The sequence below is a fragment of the Blennius ocellaris genome (genome assembly GCF_963422515.1).
Source record: "Blennius ocellaris genome assembly, chromosome: 19".
Lineage (NCBI taxonomy): Eukaryota > Metazoa > Chordata > Actinopteri > Blenniiformes > Blenniidae > Blennius > Blennius ocellaris.
The window spans coordinates 1,423,493-1,446,443 of record NC_137668.1 but is presented as its reverse complement, the minus strand read 5'-3'; the positions used below and the strand labels follow the sequence as shown (position 1 = coordinate 1,446,443).

Sequence of the window (22,951 nt, the reverse complement as noted above, 5' to 3'; positions counted from 1 at the left end):
AATGATGGGGACAGGGGTGGGGGACAGCTGTCCTGGTCAGGGGGACACCTGTCTCCTCTCTAACAAAAATAAGCTGAGGTGTTCAATATTGTCATCAGAATCACTCTCAAACTCAGTGTCAGACTCGATGCTCTGCTCCTTCAAAAAAAAAAAAAAAAGTCGGAGCGCCTGATTGACGTTCATAAGGCGCGTCATTGTTTTGATAGAAAAAAAAAAAAAGAGTTCACTTGAAACTAAAAAACAGTCTAATCTCACTCACTACACACTAACTACACACTAACTACACACTCACTACACACTCACTACACACTCACTACACACTCACTACACACTAACTACACACTAACTACACACTAACTACACACTCACTACACACTCACTATACACTCACTACACACTCACTACACACTCACTACACACGCACTACACACTCACTACACACTAGCTCCATGGTCAAATCATGATAATAATCGCTTTTTCTCTGATATAAATCTCACCTCACTCTCGCTGTTTCCATCTCTGTTTACTTTTTCACAGGTGAACTAAACAAAATGACACCTCCCACTATGGAAACTTTTGATTGGACATGGGCTCTTCTTCTCAACCAATGAGTGAAAGGTATACTGGCACATTACAAGTGTTGTTTTTTTTGCTGCTCAGTTACTTTCACTTTCACTCCTGACCGGTCTTCTGCACCTGACGCACTAAAATGTCGCGGAAAAACACGGACACAGTTTTCCTCATATCTCCTTTAAAAACGAGCTTGTAGTTTTATATCTGCACTTTCGACACGGATTGAAACACTGGACCAGATGACGCTGTGCTGTGACGCTACTGCCTTTTCAAACGGTCACGTGATGATGACGCTCCAGAGCGTCAATCGGTCCCAGAGGGTTAACCAACCAACCAACTAATCACCTTACCAATCCTTAGATAAACCTACTGCTTGACCAACCGACTACTGTAATTGGCAAAACAAATTGTTCAAATAGAAGACCAACTGATCAGCCAACCAACTGATCAGTCAATTGACCATCAGACAGCCCAATCGGTCAATCAACTAATTGACTTGCCAATCAACCAACTGATTGACCAATCAACCAACCGACTGACCAATCAGTCAATCAATCAACTAGTCCATCAGTCAGAAAGTCAATCTATCAATAAAATAATACAAACCTTCACCTGATAGTAACAGTGGTTTAAACAGCACGCACATGCATTTTCCAGAGACGTGTTGACTTTTCATTTGAAATAAGGAACTCATGAAGTGGAATTCTGTGCAAAACAAGCCTGAGGCAGAAAACTTCCAATCCTACAACTGGCAAATGAACACATGAAGGCCAGAGGTCAATGCCAACAAGCCAACAGGGAACAATGACAGACTGCAGAAGAAAACCCTCAGCGAGGAAACTTACCTGTGGGTCACTGAACACCTGTTGGATGCTGTTGATTGGTCCGACCGGAACTCCTGAGCCCTCGAACCTCGTCAGCCAATCAGCTGTCGTCTCCTGCAGGAACCTGAAAACGCACAGAACAGGACAAAAAGGACCAATCACATGAACATAATAAGATTGTCTGAACTCACCTCACACACAGAACGAAGCCCCGTTGACACCCCGTTTTTTTTTTATATATATATATAGCTTTGTTGTAAAGCACTCTGGATACCACTACGTGATTGTAAAGGGCTATAGAAATAAAGTTTGATTGATTGATTGATTGATTGATTGATTGATTGACATGACAAGTTTTCAAGAAAAAATACATCATTTTCACTTTTTTGCATGAGAAAACATTCACGCTTAGACTGCAATGTTTTGAAATCAAAGTCTGTTTCCACAGAAATGACAGAAGCACTGAAAAAAAATGAGGTTAGTATGTTTGGCCACACGTTAGTGCTGGCAGAGAACAAAACATTGTAGATATTAACATTGTTTATACACAGACATTCTAGTGGACGGATGACCAAGTTGAATTGTTATTACGGTGACTGTCAAAATAAAAGTACCAACTACCAGGAGAATATGGACTGAGAGCCATGACACTGTGGAGGAAACGTTGTTGTGATTGTCCAGGTACTGAGCATCAGTGTTGTGCCTGAACAACTTCAATGAACGCTCGTTCATGAACTGGTTCATATTTTGGGTGAACGTGAACGGAATGTACTGTATTTCTGCCTGATGAACGTTCCTGTGAGTGGCGCTTCTTCTGGCGTTTGTGAACGGCGCTCTCACAGTTTAATCTTGTTTAAGAGGGTTGCCAGATTTCCAGAGCCTTCCAGCAGAAAACCCAGCTAAAAGTGCACCATAAACGGGCCTTAACATGTCGGTGCATCATCAAAATGCGATGCGTCGGGGCAAAAACAAATGGAAATCAATAGCGCTACCTCAGACTCTGCCTCCACGATTAATAATTCATCTTCGTATGATTACTTAAAAGAATTTTATGAAAAGGTCAGTGATAATCCAGGTGGAAACATCTTCCTTTTTGTGTAAACTTTGCCTGCCGGGTTTCAAGAAGCAACTCCGTACATCAACGTCGTCAACATCAACCTGAGACGGCACATTGAACTCAAGCACCCGGCAAACCTTCCAAGGTATGTGGAGCAACTAAAACATCAAAAGACACGGCGACGGCGAGCCAATAATGTGCTGAAAGCTGCTCTTTTATGACCCAAGTCCGAGAGCTTTTCTTTGGTAAAACAAGTCAGGAAACAATCGATTCACTAAAAACTGAAAAGCGATAATGTTTAAATGTTTTGCGCTTTGAGGTACATCTTAAGTTTCCTACCTCAGCCTGGTTCCTACCTCAGATTATGTTTGTGTTCATACAAGAATTATGTCGACACCTCTTCTGGGGCCTCATTTATAAAACTGTGCGTAGGATTGACGTCAAAATTGGCGTACGCACGAAACACAGAAAGTGCGTACGCACAAAAATATCCTGATTTATAAAACAGTGCGCACGCACGTCCTACGCCGATTTCCCTTTATAAATCACAATCCACTCTAAATGTGGCGCACCTGTGTGCGGGTCATACCACGCCCATATTGGCCTATAAATATTCAGAGAAACGCCTCTCATGAATATTGATTCACGACTGACAGCATGCCGAAAGCAGAAAGAAAAGCCAAGAAACACAATTTGACCCAGTGTGAGGTGGAAGTTCTGGTCGGGGAGGTGGAGAAGAGGAAGGCGATATTATTTGGTGGACACAGTGTTGGGTTAGGGTTAGGGTCAGTGTTGGGTTAGGGTTAGGGTTAGGGTCAGTGTTGGGTTAGGGTTAGGGTCAGTGTTGGGTTAGGGTTAGGGTCAGTGTTGGGTTAGGGTTAGGGTCAGTGTTGGGTTAGGGTTAGGGTCAGTGTTGGGTTAGGGTTAGGGTCAGTGTTGGGGTCACCAACGCCAAAAAGGCTGTAGAGTGGCAGCATGTGGCGGATGGTGTCAATGCTGTGGCCTCAGAAGGTCGGAGTGTGGCTGAGGTGGAAAAAAAGTGGTCCGACATCAAAGTAGACACAAAAAAGTGCCTGGCGTCACACAGGCAGAGCGTCTGTGCCCCGGGCGGGGGAACGGGCCCTCCGGAGCTCACCCCACTGGAGGAAACACTGGCGGGGGTCATCGGGGAATCCCTCCTGAGTGGAGTGGTGACGGAGGTGGAGGGGGACACCCAGGCCCGCCCCTCCCTACACGCAGAACACGCGCTGTGCGTCGGGCCCCGCGATCCATGGGGGCCCCATTTTGCGCAAGTGAATTGAATTTCCCTCGGGATCAATAAAGTATCATCATTCTCTGCAAATGCACAAAGGATGCGCTGCATTTTGCCGAGAGGCGCGTAGAACACCGCCACCAAGTCATCCGAGGCCGGAGAGAGAGAGAGAGAGAGAGAGAGAGAGAGAGAGAGAGAGAGAGAGAGAGAGAGAGAGAGAGAGAGAGAGAGAGAGAGAGAGAGAGAGAGAGATCCACTGTTGATCTATAAAGTTCTTGTTCCACTGTTGATAGAGGCTGTTCATTTGATTCGTTAGTAATTAAATTTATTATTATTATTATCATTATTATTATTATTATTAGTAGTAGTAGTAGTATTATTAGTATTATTAGTATTATTATGTTATTGGAAGGGGGGCCCCAAAATAAAATCCTGCTTAGGGCCCCCACTTGGCCAGGGGCGGCCCTGGGGACACCGCCGCCTGCCCTTCAGGAGCCCGATGGTGCGCTCCACAATACTATAGATTCTAGGTCCTCTCCTCTGCGCCTTGTGGGTGAGGAAAAGGGGTGAGCAGCCACCGCTTGAGGGTTAGGGTTCTCCACTGTCGCCTGCAAGGTCGTGAACGGGTTAAACACTACTACAACATTGCAAGTCTCAGGACTTCACATGAATTCTCCGTACCTAGAAGCCACCCATCACGTACAGCCTCCAGTCTGCGCCCAACACTGCTATATGGGCTATATGATATTACACTGCATTCATATCAGTGTAAACATAATACTGTTGTCTTACTATTGTCTTAATCATATGTTTCCCGTGTGCACTCCAGGGAGTATGTTTGTTTATTCATTGTAGAAATGTTATTGTTTACAATCCACTTCTTGCAAATAAACTGTCCATATATGAGGTCATATAACTATTTATTTTACACGATCGGTTTCACACAGTTTCTCCCGTTTCTGTCTTCTGCCATCAGTGGCGCAGTTTCTCCTTCCCCCAGTTCTGTGGTACGCCTGGGTCAGAGTTGGGTTAGGGTTAGGGTGACCCAGGGTCAGAGTTGGGTTAGGGTTAGGGTGACCCAGGGTCAGAGTTGGGTTAGGGTTAGGGTGACCCAGGGTCAGAGTTGGGTTAGGGTTAGGGTGACCCAGGGTCAGAGTTGGGTTAGGGTTAGGGTGACCCAGGGTCAGAGTTGGGTTAGGGTTAGGGTGACCCAGGGTCAGAGTTGGGTTAGGGTTAGGGTGACCCAGGGTCAGAGTTGGGTTAGGGTTAGGGTGACCCAGGGTCAGAGTTGGGTTAGGGTTAGGGTGACCCAGGGTCAGAGTTGGGTTAGGGTTAGGGTGACCCAGGGTCAGAGTTGGGTTAGGGTTAGGGTGACCCAGGGTCAGAGTTGGGTTAGGGTTAGGGTGACCCAGGGTCAGAGTTGGGTTAGGGTTAGGGTGACCCAGGGTCAGAGTTGGGTTAGGGTTAGGGTGACCCAGGGTCAGAGTTGGGTTAGGGTTAGGGTGACCCTGGGTCAGAGTTGGGTTAGGGTTAGGGTGACCCTGGGTCAGAGTTGGGTTAGGGTTAGGGTGACCCAGGGTCAGAGTTGGGTTAGGGTTAGGGTGACCCTGGGTCAGAGTTGGGTTAGGGTTAGGGTGACCCTGGGTCAGAGTTGGGTTAGGGTTAGGGTGACCCAGGGTCAGAGTTGGGTTAGGGTTAGGGTGACCCAGGGTCAGAGTTGGGTTAGGGTTAGGGTGACCCTGGGTCAGAGTTGGGTTAGGGTTAGGGTGACCCAGGGTCAGAGTTGGGTTAGGGTTAGGGTGACCCAGGGTCAGAGTTGGGTTAGGGTTAGGGTGACCCAGGGTCAGAGTTGGGTTAGGGTTAGGGTGACCCAGGGTCAGAGTTGGGTTAGGGTTAGGGTGACCCTGGGTCAGAGTTGGCGTGGAGGACCGCACATTTTCCCGTCAAGTTCTCTTTTTATAAATCCCACGGTTTGCGTAGAGAGTGGCGTACGCATTCTTTTGTGCGTACGCAGCGTTTATAAATGAGGCCCCTGGTGCGAATGCACAGTAGCAATGTTTCAGATAAGTTTTCCCCCCGTTTTGAGTGAGTCAGACCATTTTCAAAAAGTTGCATTTCCCTTGTTTCTATGGAGACGGCGTCAGAGTCAGAGAACCTTTGTTATGTAAATGTTGTGGAGGAAATGGGACTGAAGTGAAACTGTGTTCTGCAAGTGTGGAAAAACATTTACTCGACCTTTCAAATTAGCTCAGGGATTCCAACAGTAGTTGACGATCATCTTGACGTGGCCCTCAGGCTCACATTACAAATGCTTGTAGCTTGTGTTTGCAGCTCGTCCTTCTCCTTTCAGCAACTGATTGTAATTATCAGAATAGTGGCAACTTCTACTGAAATCAATCAGCAGGTCCATTAATACCAAACCCCCCCCCCCCCCAGCTGCAGCCTCGTGTTTACTTTATGCACGACGCAAGTTTATTTATCCAGCTGTGCTAAAACATGTACATCAACCAAGATGAGTTTGTTTGAAATCTTTGCTGAATAAAGCAGGTGACAACATGTTTGCCGGTTCAAATCCCTGCAACCAACTGCCGTAGTGCCGCCGAGCTGTGTGTCGGTACCTTTGTGAGAGTGTGTGCAGCAGCTGTTTGCGGTTCTCCACTCTCAGCTGGTTGGTTTTGTACTCTGGCTGCTGTGCGAGCTCCACTAAGTCCATAACCTGGAAACACAACAAACATTGTTTATATCCAAATAGAACAAACAAACACAACAAGCACGTTGTTTATCAGGAAAGAAAAAAACAACATGATGTTATTCATATCAAGATACAAACGTATTGTTTATATCAGGATACAACAAACACAACAGGCATGCTATTATATATTTTAAGATATAATAAACAAACATACCTCAAGCATACACGCAACAAACATATTGAAATATAAAGCTATATAAAACAGACACAAAAAGAGTACACTGGTACCAAATACAAAAGACGTAATCAAAGCAAAATAAAATCAAAGACGTAGACACACCAAACAAACAAACCAAGAAAGAAATAACAAAAAAACACAGAAACATGAATCTAAAACATGCATTTCATGACAAAGGCACAACCTCAAAAATACAACACAAATATGTACCAAGCCAACAGACAAACAAACAAGCAAAAAAAGGTCATAGGCACAATAAACAACATAAAAACAAACACAATTACATAAAAAAAAAACTAAACTAAAAAAACAAAAATTGACGTGAAGTGAAGCCTGAAACAAACTAGACACATAAAACAACAACAACAAACACAAAACCCCATAACATAACAAAACAAACACATTTTAATAAAATGCAACAAACACATGAATATAAAATACAAAAATCCCACAATGAAAACAAAAACAGAAACAAACAATAAACAGTGTTTATCGGGGGAGTCCAGAGCAAAGTTGCCTGGGACTGACCTCACACACTTTAACAAACTGCTTGTTGTTGCCTGCTCCAACAACGATGTGTCCGTCTTTGGTTCTGAAGCCCTGAAACACAAACAAACATCCATTTAAACTCAGGATGTTATTAGAAGTCGTGAAATGAACTTAAAACTAAAATAACTGGGAAGCCTTGAAAGTATGTTTTTTGATGCTTAAAGGCGACAGAACAACGACCAGAGGTGAAATAGTTTGAGTGAAACCTGTTAGTCCCGCGTCTGGTTTTAAGAATGAAGGTCTAAATATTTGTACACTGATGTGTTCTGGAACATTGTGCTGCAATTTCCACTGCTTTCAGACTTTGGCGGCGTCCGTTTGGTTTTCGCTGGGATCTCACAGGTCAGACGTTACGTCGTCGGCCTGGAAGGTTAACGTTTATTTTCATGAAGCTGATCCCTCCCAGCAGGTAGATATGAAATTTACTCTAATTAAAGAGGAGTTTCGGTGCATCGGGGGTGAGGTGATGGAGGCTCGGAGTCTTAGATTAGTTTTTAAAATAAGTTTAATAACCTGAAGTTTGCCGGAGGAAACCTGTTTCAAAGGCCAGCTGGTGCAGATTCCTCCTCCTCCTCCTCCTCCTCCTCCCTGTCTTTACTTTCTTCCTCTCCTCCTCCTCACTTACAATTGCCAGTAATAAAAACTCCCCGCCACATGAAAGCAGGACAAGACACTGCTGTCATACATCAACGGCGCACTCTCCCACATCCCGCTGCAGCGGCGGCTATCCTCAGACCGCTAACCCTACCGTCACACCGCTCTGGGCGCTTCGCCACGACCGCCGCCTGGCTTTCATCCGTGGCCTCGAGGGAGGTGAGGGGAGACCAGTCCACACCGGGACTACGCTGGGACGTTCACCCAGAAGAGTGCCCCCTCGGTCAGGGGATTGGGGCTCCTGCCCCCTGCTGGTTGTGAAGCACCTCCAATGCGACCACAGACCAACTTTTCTCAGACATCAAATGCTCGGATGCTCCACAGTTGTCTCTTTCTGGTTCTGGTTTTCTCTACAGTTTATCCAGAGATAGAAATGACCTGAACACTGTAAACCATCCAGCAGCAAAAGATGTGTCTCTCAGAAGAGCAAAAGCTGAGCTGCAAACATTAGACTGAAAGGATTTTGGACTCATATTAACAACAGCCAGACTGATTGTAGACCAGGTTCAGGCTGCACCAGGGCACGTTCACATTTCCCTGTTTGATCCCTGTTAGACTGATGAAATAAGCGGCCTCTGGTCCCTTTGAAAACGCTGATCTAGTTTCTCATGGAAGTGGACTTTCTCGTGGGCGGGGTGACAGGGTGTGACGTCGAGAGCAATGCATTCTGGGAAGAAAACCGACAATGCTAACTGCGCAAATCAGAAGAAGTCTACGCAGATAGAAACAGTTAGAACATGTCTTGCGGGCAGATGTGGAGTAGTGAGGACGAATTAGTGAGGAAGAAGTAGAGAGTAAGACTCATTGATATCTGGTCTGAAGACTATGTATCGCGGTTGATTGTGGCTACCCATTAGCCACGAGCTAACTATCCTAGCCACCACGGGCTAAATGGGCGGGATTTACGGTTTCAGTCTGGACCAATCAGTGAGCCGTGTTTCTTCTTCACTTCCTCTCTGGTCAGCGTTTGTTTTGGGCAACAGCGCCCCCCAACCAGCAGCTGGTGTAACTGTGAAAATAGTTTTGGGTTGGTTTTGGACCACATTTAAACTCGTTCCACAGTTTATTCCACAAAAAGCATAAACTGATGAAGCCACTTGTTGGTGAAACATCTTCTAACATAAAAGACCCTCGACTAGTTCAATCCTTTTGAGTTGTTTCCTACCTGCACTAGTTGTAGACTGGTTTAGGCTTATCTTTAGATCACATTTAGACTTGTCTGGTCAAGTTCTGGACTGGTTTCAGGCACAATAGATGAAGTAGAGTAAACTTCGGCAGGTCTGAGACGAGTTTTGAACAAACTTCAGGTTGGCTCCAGACTAGTTCCAGACTACAATGCGACCAGTATAGACAAACGGACGGACGGACAATAGATACTGTAAACAAATGCCTACTTTGACTCCTTGTGGCTTTGTGAAGCATTGCTCTGATTTGGCAAGTACGTTTGATTTTCTGGTGAAATCTCAAACACATTCAAGGGGCCAGTTTCATCTCGATTGAGACCAACCGTTAAAATAGTGCCATAATAACCTTTAATTTGAAAGTTGTTTTTTTAAAGAGAAAATGTATATATTGTGGAGGCGGAGAAAGAGGAGACGGACGAAGGAGTCGAGTTGCTTTTCCTTTATTTTCTCCAACCGTCTGACAGTTCACCTGTCAGATAACCAACCCCCAGTGTCACCGCACTTCCCCTTATAAACACCTCCCACTATCAACACCACACCACGTGACCGACACACCCACTCCATTCTGGTTGGGAGAACCTCTCCCTCAGGTGCACACCACACAGGCCCCCCCCCGAACAATCAGAATGGTACTACTACAAAAAACATTTTTTTTTTTTTTTTTTTCTTTAGTCCCACTTGGGTGGTCTGCACAGCCGACCATATCGGCTGCGCTGCACCACCACAGGAGGAGGTGCAGGAGGAGGTGCAGGTACTGGCACCGGGGTTACTGCAGGTGCAGGCGCTGTGGCAGCTGACGACTTGGGGGGGCGCCCACGTCTTGGGGGCTGTGCCACCTCCACCGGCTGCTCCGGCATGGTGTGGGCCGGCTTCAGGCGGTCCAGTGAAACCCGGACCCGTTTACCCCCCATGTCCACCACAAAGTTATTTGTCCCTGCCTCCAGGACATGAAAGGGGCCGTCGTATGGCGGCTGAAGTGGGGAACGGTGAGCGTCATGTCTGATAAAGACATATTTGGCTGTCATCAGGGTTTTTGGGACGTATGACCGGGGAAGGCAGTGATGAACTGGGACCGGGTCGAAGGTGTGGACTGCGCCGTTGAACCTTGGTCGTCCTGCTGTGACCCCCCAGGGTTCCGATGGCTGTGGCAGGAACTCCCCGGGGACCCGTAGTGGCTGCCCCAACACCCGCTCCGCAGACGATGACTGGAGATCTTCCTTCGGAGCCGAACGCAGGCCCAACATGACCCATGGCAGTCGGTCAGCCCAGTTGCTGTCTGTGAGAGTGGCTCGGAGCGCGGCCTTCATTGTGCGATGGAAACGCTCACACAGTCCATTGGCCTGTGGGTTGAATGCCGTCGTCCGGTGCAGCTGCACTCCCAGGCTTTTAGCCACCTCTGTCCACAGCTCGGAGGTGAACTGGGAGCCTCTGTCCGAAGTGACGTCCAATGGCGTGCCGAACCGTGCCACCCAGGTGGCTATAAAAGCGCGAGCCACCTCTGCCGACGTTGTTGAAGCCAGCGGGACCACCTCTGGCCACCTGGTGGTCCTGTCCACCATGGTGAGGAGGTGAGTGAAGCCTTGGGAGGGAGGCAGCGGACCCACCAAGTCCAGATGCACATGGTCAAACCTCCGTTCCGGGACCAGGAACGGTTCTAGGGGGGCTTTGGTGTGACGCTGTACCTTGGCCCGCTGACACGCCACACAGGAGGCTGCCCAGCTCCTGACGTCCTTCTTGAGGCCCGGCCAGACAAACTTTGCCCCCACTAGCTTCACCGATGCTCTCACGCCTGGATGCGATAGGGCATGAACAGCATCAAAAACCTGCCGTCTCCAGCCAGCAGGTACCATGGGGCGGGGCTGACCTGTAGACACATCGCAGAGGAGTGTGGCACCATCGTCGTGGAACAGCAAATCCTGCAGTTGTAGACCTGTGGTGGCTGTCCTGAAGGCCTGGATGTCAGAGTCTGCCTGCTGGTCGCTGGCCATGGCAGTGTAGTCCACCCCAAGGTGCACAGAGTCCAGTCTGCCTGCTGGGCGCTGGCCATGGCAGTGTAGTCCACCCCAAGGTGCACAGAGTCCACGTGTGCCCGGGAGAGGCAGTCAGCCACAGCATTGCTTTTTCCAGCCACGTGCTGAATGTCTGTGGTGAACTCGGAAATGGCAGAAAGGTGGCGCTGCTGCCGCCCAGACCATGGCTCCGAGGTCTTGGACATGGCGAAGGTGAGGGGCTTGTGGTACACAAAGGCAGTAAACCGCCGACCTTCCAACAGGAACCTAAAATGGCAGACAGCGAGGAAAAGAGCCAAAAGTTCTATGTCCAACGTGCTGTACTTCCTCTCGTTGTCGCGCAGTTGTTTGCTGAAAAACGCCAGAGGCTGCCAGGCTCCAGCCACCCATTGTTCACATACTGCGCCCACTGCGTAGTCCGAGGCCGTGACTGTATTAAGGCGTCGAAAATCCCCACAAGGCCTCCAACTCCCATCAGATTTTGGGACCATATGCAAGGGGGATGCCCACGGGCTGTCAGAGTGCCGCACGATACCCAGTCTCTCCATAGTGACAAACTCCTCCTTAGCAATCGCCAGCTTTGCCGCATCCAGTCGGCGGGGGCGAGCAAACACCGGCGGCCCAGCCGTGGGGATATAATGTTCCACTCCGTGTTTGACTACGGCTGCTGAAAACGTGGGGACAGTCAGTTCAGGAAACTCTGCCAGGAGCCGCTGGTACATATCCCCCGAAGCCAAGATATTAGCAAGGGACACCACCTCTCCTTTCCCCAAAGTGCAGGAGAAGGAGAATGAGACGGCGTCCACTAGGCGGCGATTCACCATGTCCACTAAGAGTCCATGCGCACACAAAAAATCTGCTCCCAGGATGGGCACGGACACAGCAGCCATCACAAAATCCCATCCGAACTGACGGCCATTAAAACACACATTCACGAACCTGGTGCCAAATGTGCGGATGGAAGTCCCGTTAGCAGCATCCAGAGGCGGCCCTTTACCGCCGCTCTCGACGTCGGTGAAGGAGGCGGGAATGATGCTCCGCTGGGCGCCGGTATCCACGAGGAAGCGCCTCCCGGATACAGAGTCTTTAATGAAGAGCAGCGTTCCGATGTCCCCGGCGCTCATGGCTGCTAACGAGCGCCGGGTCTGGCGTTTCCCTGCACAGAGAAGGAGCAGGGCGGCGTGCAGCGCTTGGCTCTGCTCCCGAACCGCCGGTGAAAAAAACACAGCTGGTTGTCATTCCTGCGCCGATCCGTAATCGTCCCGACCGCAAACTGCGCTTCCTCCTCCGGCCGGTGTTCCGGTGGCTCCGGCAGGACTGCATGCACTCCGTACTGCCGTGATGCGAGCAGGAGCTTGTCTGCCTCTTCCGCCAGCCCCCGATAGTCCTTTGTGTGCACGAGTGGAGAACTCGCCAGTGCCGTGCGGACCGGAGCTGGGAGTTGACGCAGAAACAGGTGGATAAACAGGAACTCCGCGTCCCCCGATCCCCGCAGCGTCAACATGTTCTCCATCAGCTCCGTTGGTTTACTGTCTCCCAAGCCGTTGAGAGACAGGAGACGCTCGGCTCGCTCGGCGTCGGGAATCTGGAACAGCCGCAGGAGCAGAGCCTTGAGGGCGGCGTACTTTCCTTGCGCCGGCGGGTCCCGAAGCAGCCCCATCACTCGGCGGGTGGTGGAAGAGTCCAGAGCTGCCATGACGTGGTAATACTTGGTGTCGTCGGCCGTGACTCCTCGGAGGTGGAACTGCGCCTCGATGTGCTGGAACCACGGTTCCGGATGATGTGGCCAAAACTCCGGTAATTTTACCGCTGCGGCGTACACCACGGGGGCACTGGCCGCCGCGCCGCCGGGGATCGTACTGCTGCTGGCTTCGGTCGACATGTTCGTATGTCAGGGTCACCAATGTGGAGGCGGAGAATGAGGAGACGGACGAAGGAGTCGAGTCGCTTTTTCCTTTATTTTCTCCAACCGTCTGACAGTTCACCTGTCAGATAACCAACCCCCAGTGTCACCGCACTTCCCCTTATAAACACCTCCCACTATCAACACCACACCACGTGACCGACACACCCACTCCATTCTGCTTGGGAGAACCTCCCTCTCAGGCGCACACCACAATATTATCATAAAATCAAATAATTACTACAAAAAACGACAACGATCTCAACATAAAGCCAATTTTAATGAACCTATCTTGTGCATTTGGTGTGAAATGCCAAAACACATTTTTCTATAGCTGTTGCAACACGGCCCTGCCCTACACACAGTGACCAAAACAAAGGTTTGCTATAAGGTCTCAATATTATTCTTTTAATTATCCTGTTGGAGTTTTTTTTAACCAACTACCAACAAAAGAGACCTTGTGTTCATTGTCCTTCTTGTCCAGGTAATAAAAGCCATCCTCACACAGACTGAAGGCAGTTCGCCCATTAGCGGAAAATAAACCGCTTTATTTTCTCAATGAGGAGCGCACGATGGAATTACCGGCATGTGTTTAGCATCTGTGGGGAAATAATACAAGCTGTAGCTGAAATGAAATGATGAAAAGATTACAAGGCTTCTTAACCCAAAGAGACCTGAGGCGAACGCCGTATCTGTCTGTCCTTTTATGAATCATTTGTGAGCTCCTCCCGTTTCACCTCCTCTGACATGTAGTCCTGCCGGCCGCCGTGCCATCAATCGCACACTGATGTGTTGTTTCACTTCCAGACTTTGAACTGTAGTGTGTCAGTAAAGCTCCTTATGGATTAAAGCACATTTTTAAACATTAGAACACATTTTTGGAGCAGGTTCACAAATCTGTGTCTGCTTGACTGGAGCTTTTAATCCCGGCCACCTTTTGATCCTTCATCATTGAATTAATACATTGCTTTGTTGCTCTGATTTCACAGATGATAACGATATATACACACGATGGGCCATAAGATCATTACCACCTGCCTCTGAAGGTGTGCTGTGCTGTCTGAGACCAAGATGTTCCTTAAAGTCATGAAATTTGCCTCAATGGGATGGTCAATGAGCTCGATATAGATTTTGATAGATACTGCACACGGGGAACAGTCCAGAAAAGTTTGGAGGATGGTTTGACCCAGTCCAACTGGCTGATTCTTCATACTCCTCCATTTTTCATCTCCTCACGTAATCTTTGAAGGCATGTGACAAAAGTCAATCTCTAACAAGGAAAGAGAAGAACTCTGATGTCCTCATCATGGCTCCTGTGGACATTCATTATCTTATGGCTGACTGTTGCGTGACTGGTTTCTCAAACACTAGAAGTTCTGACTTCAGAGACTGTGGATGCAGGACGTTGTTCATGTTAATGTAAGGAAGAATGAATTACAGGAGTAATGAAGAGCTCCTGCTCCAGTAAACAAGAGTTTAATGGATTAGTAACTATGGATCAGGGCTGGTGTTCCAGCTTTTGTGGAATTTCCTCATGTAATCAACTGAGAGCAGGGAGGCGGCGGGATTCGGGAATCCAACTGCAATGGCTGATAAAACCCAAATCGTTTGAGTACTCAAAATGTTGCATAGAACTTTTCATCAGAAGGGACTCCTTGGTAATTTAATAGTGCTATGAGGTTGTCATGATACTCGCCCTCAGAGGAGATGGCGTTGGCACAAGGGCCATATCGGGGCGGTACATTGGTGACGGGTCACTCCGTTGAGCTCCTGACTCATCCGGGTCGCCACTCGACTGAGGTAGTAAACTTTAGAAGCAAAAAATATATTCAGAAGATCTGCATATACGAGTTAAGACTATTGCATAAACAAAGGACCAAGTGTGTAGAACTGGTAGATAGTTACAATTCAATAAATTACAATATCATGAAAAAAAACTTGAGAGTCACACCCAAATATCATATAGATTCATTACACACAGAATAAATATTTCAAGGCTTTATTTTTTGAAATTGAGACGATTGTGGCCGACAGATAATGAACCCCAAAACTCACTGTCTCACAGAATAGGAATTTTACATCAGATTAATAAAAAAAAAAAGGATATTTTCAGTAGAAATGCCAGACGTCTGAACAGTGGGTTCATCACGGTAATCAATACCTGGTCGGACCTCATTTACATGAATTACTGCATCGATGCGTAAATTCTACTCAGGCAAATGTCCATCTCTGCCTCTAAAGAGAAGGCAACTACCGGGTCTCAAATTTTCCAGCTTTTCCACATCATGTGCAGTAATCGGGGTGAATTATCTGCCGAGCATCTGTTTTTAACGAATCCAGCCTGCATGAGAGCGGGGAGTATTTTCTCCAGTCGGCCTGCCAGCACTTCAGAGGCTCTTCCTTCATCCGCATTAAGTAATGAGGCTGGTCGGTAGTTTCCACTGCGTTGAATTCATGTTATAACATGATTGCCGGTAGCTTTGCCTTTGTGAACAGCGTCCTGATAAACAGTGAGACGTCTCGGGGCCAAAGCTTCAACTAATATATTTTAATAAAAGTGGGCTGGAAAGTCATAGATCTCTGGAGGTTTGCTTCACATAAAGCAATTCCTTTTTTTACTTCGACTATATTCCCTACAATATGTGCTTCTTACTCACTCAAAGGAGGAATGAATGTTAGTAGAAGAGATGTATTATTTTCCTCTGGCAGTTCCTGAAATGTATAGAAATGTTGACGAGGTGTTTTAAAGGCTTCATTCAAGTCTTTCAGTTTATTGTTCTTATCACAAGCAGAAGGAATAATAGTAGTCTGAATCCGTTTAAACCCTCTGAGTTACATCCGATATAATATATGATGAAGCTTTGGATTTGTTTGCAACGGTGCAAATTCAGTTTGTTTTTGTAAGACGTTCATATCATATTTTAGTTTATTGAGTCTAGATCTCCACACGTTGACACTCCAGTTTGAATGTATTGTTTTCTTCACCAAAGAAGAGTAAAGATTGAAGGAAAATGCAAAGAAGGAGAAACTAAACGGCTGATTCGGGTCACGTTTAATTTACATTTCAAGTTCAAACATGCTGTTTTTACATTTTCGTTTCACATTTACATTTATGGTAAGGTTTTGAAAGTCATTTCAGAAATGCTGAAAATGATGTAGTTCCCATGTCAGGCCATGAGGTAGTGCTGTTGTTTGTTTTTGTAATGAAACCACACACACATCTGAGCAGAGAACAATACACTATCCAGCAACTGAGCACGTGCAGAAAAACTAGTTACTACCGCCATGGTGCGCAGGTGCAGTATTAGCTTTTCCACAGTTGGAGCATTTTCAAAAAGTTCCACCTTTGGAGGCGTTTTCAAAAACGTATGTTTTGCCCCTGTTTCCATCGAAACAGAGACAAATCATTTTTGATAAGTTGGGTTTTCTTCCGTTTCCACCAAGACAGAACCAGTGCTTTTGAAAAGTTCCACCTTGGGAGCCATTTTAAAACTTGCATTTTCCCCCTCATCCACTAGGGAGATGGAGGCAGAGTCAGAGCGTTTGCATTCTTTCTCGTTTCCACTGAGATGGAGTTGAAGGGGTTTTTTTTTGGGTTTTTTTGAAGTTCCACCTTGGGAGCCATTGTCAAAAAGTTTCATTTTTCCACATTTCCACGGAGTCGGAGACCAAGTCCAAGCATTTTCAAGAAGCTGTGTCTTCTGTTTCCACAGAGTTGGAATTGGAGGGTTTTCAATAAGTTGCATTTTCTGTCCTTTCCACATGAACAGAATGTGACCATTTTCAGGAACACGCCCACAAAGTCTGAACCAGTTAACAAGTGATCTCTGGTCCACTTGAAAACGTGGGTCTTGGTTTTTTCACAAATGAGCGTTCTAGCGGGCGGAGTGAGAGGATGTCATGTGGAGCGCAATGCATTCTGGGTAGTAAACAAACAAAGCTAATCAGAAGAAGCAGATGCAGAAAGAAAAAGCTGGGAAATATCTTGCATGCAGTGGAGGAGTAGTGAGGAAGAAGAAGTGAGGAAGAAGTAGTGAGGAAGTAAAAGTGAGGAAGTACAAGTGATGAAGAAGGAGTGAGGAAGAAATAGTGAGGATGAAGTAGTGAGGAAGAAGAAGCGAGGAAGAAGAAGTGAGGAAGAAGAAGTGAGGAAGAAGTAGTGAGGAAGAAGAAATGAGGAAGAAGTAGTGAGGAAGTACAAGTGATGAAGAAGGAGTGAGGAAGAAATAGTGAGGATGAAGTAGTGAGGATGAAGTAGTGAGGAAGAAGAAGTGAGGAAGTACAAGTGATGAAGAAGGAGTGAGGAAGAAATAGTGAGGATGAAGTAGTGAGGAAGAAGAAGCGAGGAAGAAGAAGTGAGGAAGAAGAAGTGAGGAAGAAGTAGTGAGGAAGTAGAAGTGAGGAAGAAGGAGTGAGGAAGAAGTAGTGAGGAAGTAGAAGTGAGGAAGAAGGAGTGAGGAAGAAATAGTGAGGAAGAAGAAGTGAGGAAGAAGAAGTGAGGAAGAAGTAGTGAGGAAGTAGAAGTGAGGAAGAAGGAGTGAGGAAGAAGTAGTGAGGAAGTAGAAGTGAGGAAGAAGGAGTGAGGAAGAAATAGTGAGGAAGAAGAAGTGAGGAAGAAGAAGTGAGGAAGAAGTAGTGAGGAAGTAGAAGTGAGGAAGAAGGAGTGAGGAAGAAATAGTGAGGATGAAGTAGTGAGGATGAAGAAGCGAGGAAGAAGAAGTGAGGAAGAAGAAGCGAGGAAGAAGAAGTGAGGAAGAAGAAGCGAGGAAGAAGAAGTGAGGAAGAAGAAGTGAGGAAGAAGAAGTGAGGAAGAAGAAGCGAGGAAGAAGAAGTGAGGAAGAAGAAGTGAGGAAGTAGAAGTGATGAAGAAGGAGTGAGGAAGAAATAGTGAGGATGAAGTAGTGAGGAAGTAGAAGTGATGAAGAAGTAGTGAGGAATAAGTGAGGAAGAAGAAGTGATGAAGAAGAAGTGAGGAAGAAGTAGTGAGGAAGTACAAGTGATGAAGAAGGAGTGAGGAAGAAATAGTGAGGATGAAGTAGTGAGGAAGAAGAAGTGAGGAAGAAGAAGCGAGGAAGAAGAAGTGAGGAAGAAGAAGTGAGGAAGAAGAAGCGAGGAAGAAGAAGTGAGGAAGAAGAAGTGAGGAAGTAGAAGTGATGAAGAAGGAGTGAGGAAGAAATAGTGAGGATGAAGTAGTGAGGAAGAAGAAGCGAGGAAGAAGAAGTGAGGAAGAAGAAGTGAGGAAGAAGAAGTGAGGAAGAAGTAGTGAGGAAGAAGTAGTGAGGAAGAAGTGAGGAAGAAGAAGTGATGAAGAAGCAGTGAGGAAGAAGAAGTGATGAAGAAGCAGTGAGGAAGAAGAAGTGAGGAAGATTCTCATTGATATCTGGTCTGAAGACGAGGGGTACGTCCGGAATGTCCCTCCTCACTCCTCATCTCTGGACTTGTACTGAACCCTGGAAGTGTTTTGTGTAGCGGCCATGATAAGGACTGTCTGAATTCTCAAGAAGCAAAGCAAAGGAGGCTTGATGCTTCCTTTAGAGCCTCCTTTAGCCTAGGAAACACCGATGCTTCCTTTAGAGCCTCCTTCAGCCTAGGAAACACGGATGCTTCCTTTAGAGCCTCCTTTAGCCTAGGAAACACCGATGCTTCCTTTAGAGCCTCCTTCAGCCTAGGAAACACGGATGCTTCCTTTAGCGCCTCCTTCATCTTAGGATAGCATTGATGCACACTTTCGCAAAGGAGGCGAGCTCATGCTGCCCCACAATTCCTTGCAGCGACAACATTTAAAGAGACCCACTCATCAGAGCATTTACGGAAAATGACGATGTCGGAAAAAGGAGCAGATCATGTAATTTACCAAAGCAAAAATCTGCATTTAACAACTTTAAATCATCTAAGACTCAAATGTGCTTTTTATAGTTCATTTTTAGAAACTTGTAGTTCTTTCCCCACCACGGCAGACGTCACTAACTTGTACCGCCGTCGCATTATTATGACATCACTAAGTGAATATGCGGTCCAACTGCAACACTAACATGACCACCTTTCCTTAACTCCTTTAGGAAGCCTCCTAGTACGTTTCCTTAACCCCATGATGTCATCCACGGGGTTCAGTGTAAGTCCATAGATAAGGAGAAAGGAGGGACATTCCGGACGTACCCTATATCATGGCTGTTTGTGGCTACCCATTAGCCAGGAGGGACTTCCACTTCCACTCTGCTCAGTGTTTGTTTCAGGCGACAGCGCCCCCAAACCAGCAGCTGGTGTAACTGCAGGACATTTTCCAGGTGGTTTGGTCTCTAAAGCCCCGTCTCCACCGCACACAAGTGCCGGGACGGAGCGGAGCGGTACCGAGCGGTACGGAATAGAGACCCCGACCGAAATTTTGGGTCACGTCCCCACTGCAGAGAGGAGCGTGAAAAGTGGGCGGGGCTTATGAGCTCCGCAGAAATGTGACATTATAACAGAAAAGAACGTCGTCAGATGTAGATCTTATGAATCCTCTGTTGTTGTTTAAATTCTCCACTTTGCGCTGTTATTTTTTGCAGCGGGAAAAAAAAAAGTTACTTTTTGCAGCAGTCATTTTTTGCAGCGGAGAGCTGCAGCGCAACTTCCGTGTTTGTTTTGAGAGAGCGAACGCTCGGCCACTTGCCGGCGACTTGGAGCGACGTGCCCCGCACTCGAGCGCTGGGGGGCGGGGCAAGTGGCCAGAGCGTTCCCCCCGGTTGGCTGAGGCACAGACACGGGAGTCTGAGCTTTCTGCTCAAACGCAGGAGGTTCTCCACTCCGGCGCTGATCGCGGTCCGGCAGCTCAGCGCCGGAACACGGAGGCGCCGAGCTCCGAGCTCCTTTTCATGGCTTCCGCGGTCCGTCCCCGCGATAAAGCGCCACTGACCGCGGCTGAACAGAACGCTGACCGCCTCTGGAAAGCGGAGCTGCCGGAGCGCGGTCAGCGCCGGAGACGAAAGCTCCAGACTCCGGTGTCCCGGACGCACATCAGCGCCACGGCGAGCGCTATGCTGCTAACAGAAAACTCCAACACGATGCAAAGTCCCTCCCCCCGGTCTCCCCCTGCCTCAAGTCGCTCTTTCACAACAAACACTAAAGTTGAGCAGCAAAGAAAAGAAAATGAAAATAAAAACAACCAGAGCACAGCTGACCACACTGACAGCAGAGGATTCATCCAGCCAGCACATTAACATATTGAGGGCGTGTCGTAAATCACTGACCAATCAGCAGACAGCAGCTCAACCTCAGACCCGTTCCATGGTCCTGGTACCCCAACGGAAGGGGAGCGGAAAAGCGGTCGCCTTTGGAGCGGTCTGGAGCGGTTTAGACCGCATTCCTGTGGTGACACGTGAACCAGAGCGGTTTAGACCGGTCTAGGCCGGTACTTTTTGTGCGGTGGAAACGGGGCTTAAAGTGAATGTGAACCAAATGAAGGTGTGATAATTGTGAATGTGAAAGGTTCCTAAAGCCCAAGTCAGAAGAACTGAATTAATTGAGGATGAAAGATGTTTCTCCTCTGGGTAAAAGCCGTTTAATGAAGGTTTGTGTGGAGCGCTGAAGCGACGCAGCAGACTGACATGTCACAGAGCAACGTGCAGCCGGCACGGCACAGCAATTTGTTTCCACTTATCTTGGACGTTTTGGAGCTTTTCTAGTTGGAGAGTTGAAAAACGAGATACCCCCCCCACTGAATATAGTTTTCAGGCCAACAAAAACCATCAGCTTCTCTGAGCCTTTGAAGTCTGAGCGTCGTCCTGTTTTCATTCGTGCGGTCAGTTGATCACAGCATCTGAGTACTCAAGCTAGGAAGCGGTGGCGGTGTTGGCAATAAAAACTGCTTTATTTTGTGTTTGGACACGTTGAAGCGTTGCACTCTGGAAGCACACCGTGTCCTTGGTCTTCCTCCGCCGAGCTCAAAGGACTTTATTCCTCCTTCTTCTCTGCAGGTTCAACTTTTCCTCTCGTGTCTCTTCTTTGACACGGTGGATGTATCCGTTTTTTTTTGTCTTTTTGGGCGGGGAAGTAATCGTGAATTGACCCGTCTCAGAAATCCAATGTGAGTGAACTTGAAGCAGGGGGGAAAAAAGAGCGGCGTCGGAGACGGATGACTTGTTCAGCTTTAATATCTTCCTCCAAAAGCTGCCGACCGCAACAGCGATGATTCTGTTGTTTTCACTGTCGTGATCCGCGGGCTGAAGCCGGCTTTCATCTCCGGACGCCCGGGGGCGGAGGGCAGCCGCGGCATTGTGGGAAAAGAGGTTCACACGAGGATTAGATCTGAGAGGAGAGGCGGCAACCACAAGAGTCGAGCCGCCGCCATCGCCACGTTCTCGCTGGGCGGAAGAAGAAGAAACATCGGGAGGAGCTGACAGTTTATGTGTGTGTGTGAGTTTAATGCACACATGTGAGTCATGAACCGACAAAATAGTTGGGCAATGCGTCGGTCCGACTCGGAGACGCTAATACGAAACAGACAGATCAAGCATGGCACTCCATCTACGATCCAGACTGCTGGCGGGAAATATTCCTGACATACCATGACTCCAAACAGCAATAGAGCGAAATCACAACTGTTTAAACTGGGAGACTCTGATGGATTCGAAGAAAGCAAAGGCAACTGAATGATCAACTCTGAGAGCAAAGCCGAGTTTCTATCAGGATTCTTTTCAAATGGAGGAACTGAGTTCAAAAGCACAAATCTCAGGTTCTAGAAATAACGTCTCAGAGTGAAAACGGAAACCTTGTGATCAATTTTGGGAGTTTATTTACACAACAGTGTTTGGAGCCACCAGAGCCACTTCTTGAAAGCGCTTCAATTCTGTGGGAACTGGAAACTGTAACTCTTTGAAAGCACAACCTTTTGAAAATGCTACTTTTTGAATTGCTTCAATTCCATGGAAGCAAGGGAAAACTTTTGGAAAATGCTTTGGACCCATGGGATCAGTGGAAAAGGCAACTTTTTGAAAATGTGACTTCAAAAAAAGACTTCATCTCCATTGGAACAAAGGAAAATGCAGCTTTTAAAAAATGCTACTTTTTGAAAACACTTCGACTCCGTGGAAATCGGGAAATGTGCACTACGGCCATAGTAAACAATTTGTCTGCACATGCTCAGTAGAGACAATAAGAACAAACTTTCTTCCAGAGTGTCATGACTCCAGTCCATATTCTCCTGGGACATGGTACTTTTATTTTGACAGTCACCATGATGACAATATAACTTGGTCGTCTGTCCACTAGAATGTCTGTTTTCTCCTGTTCATTCATTTAACGTGTCACCAGCAGGGATCCCAGCAGACATCATCATCCTCCAGAAAGGACTGCGGCGTGAGTTCAACAGAGTAAAAACATGTAAAGCATCTTTGATAAGAGACGTCGGCGGTTTGTAGAAGATCTTTTAAGTCTGGCCCCTCCCCCGACTTTGTGCCACAATTTTAACTTTAGTCACTGGTTCTGGCTGTCTAAATGGAGGTGGTTGCTACTTCAGCTGTCGTACAGGGGGAGAGTTCTGGTGGTCAATAGCTTGGTTGCCTCGACTCTCTGGCATAAACTCATCACCTTGACACCAGCGAGAGGCCTGGTGGAAGACATCCAGAGGACGGTCCTGGACTTCTTCTGGTCTGGATATCACTGGGTCCCGGCAGCAGCTCTGTACCTGCCAGTGGCTGAGGGGGGTCAGGGACTGATTGACCTGAAATCAAGAATGGCCTCCTTCAGATGGCCTCGTCTGGGGGCTCCCTGAAGGAGAAGTGCAACATCACCTCCACCAGACTGTTCAACCGGGTGGTGGAAGAAGTCTGTGCAGCCCTGCCACGGCGCCTGAGACAGTTTGAGACTCTGTGTGAGCAGTGGTATGAGGACAGTGAGTATGGATTCCCTTCTCTACTTGTTACTCCAGCAGTGGGGGGGGGGGGGGGGGGGCTTCTGTCTCTGACAGTTCCACGGTTGAATGTTTTCCAGGAAGCATCGAAGAAGGACCTCTACCAGATCTGTGTCAAAGTGTCCAACTT

At 47.5% G+C, this 22,951-nt stretch overlaps 1 protein-coding gene across 1 annotated transcript in view; it reads right to left on the bottom strand.

The window, feature by feature from the left end:
- Positions 1-21,186, bottom strand: part of LOC308143981 (succinyl-CoA:glutarate CoA-transferase-like) — a gene marked incomplete at its 5' end in the record, with an annotated part of 103,029 nt that extends 81,843 nt beyond the window's left edge. The window contains 4 exons of the mRNA XM_080514953.1: positions 1,419-1,521; positions 6,325-6,422; positions 7,165-7,236; positions 21,118-21,186. Coding sequence (XP_080371079.1) covers positions 1,419-1,521; positions 6,325-6,422; positions 7,165-7,236; positions 21,118-21,186 — 342 coding nt within the window. The remainder of the gene's footprint in view (positions 1-1,418; positions 1,522-6,324; positions 6,423-7,164; positions 7,237-21,117) is intronic.
- Positions 21,187-22,951: the final 1,765 nt, after the last annotated feature.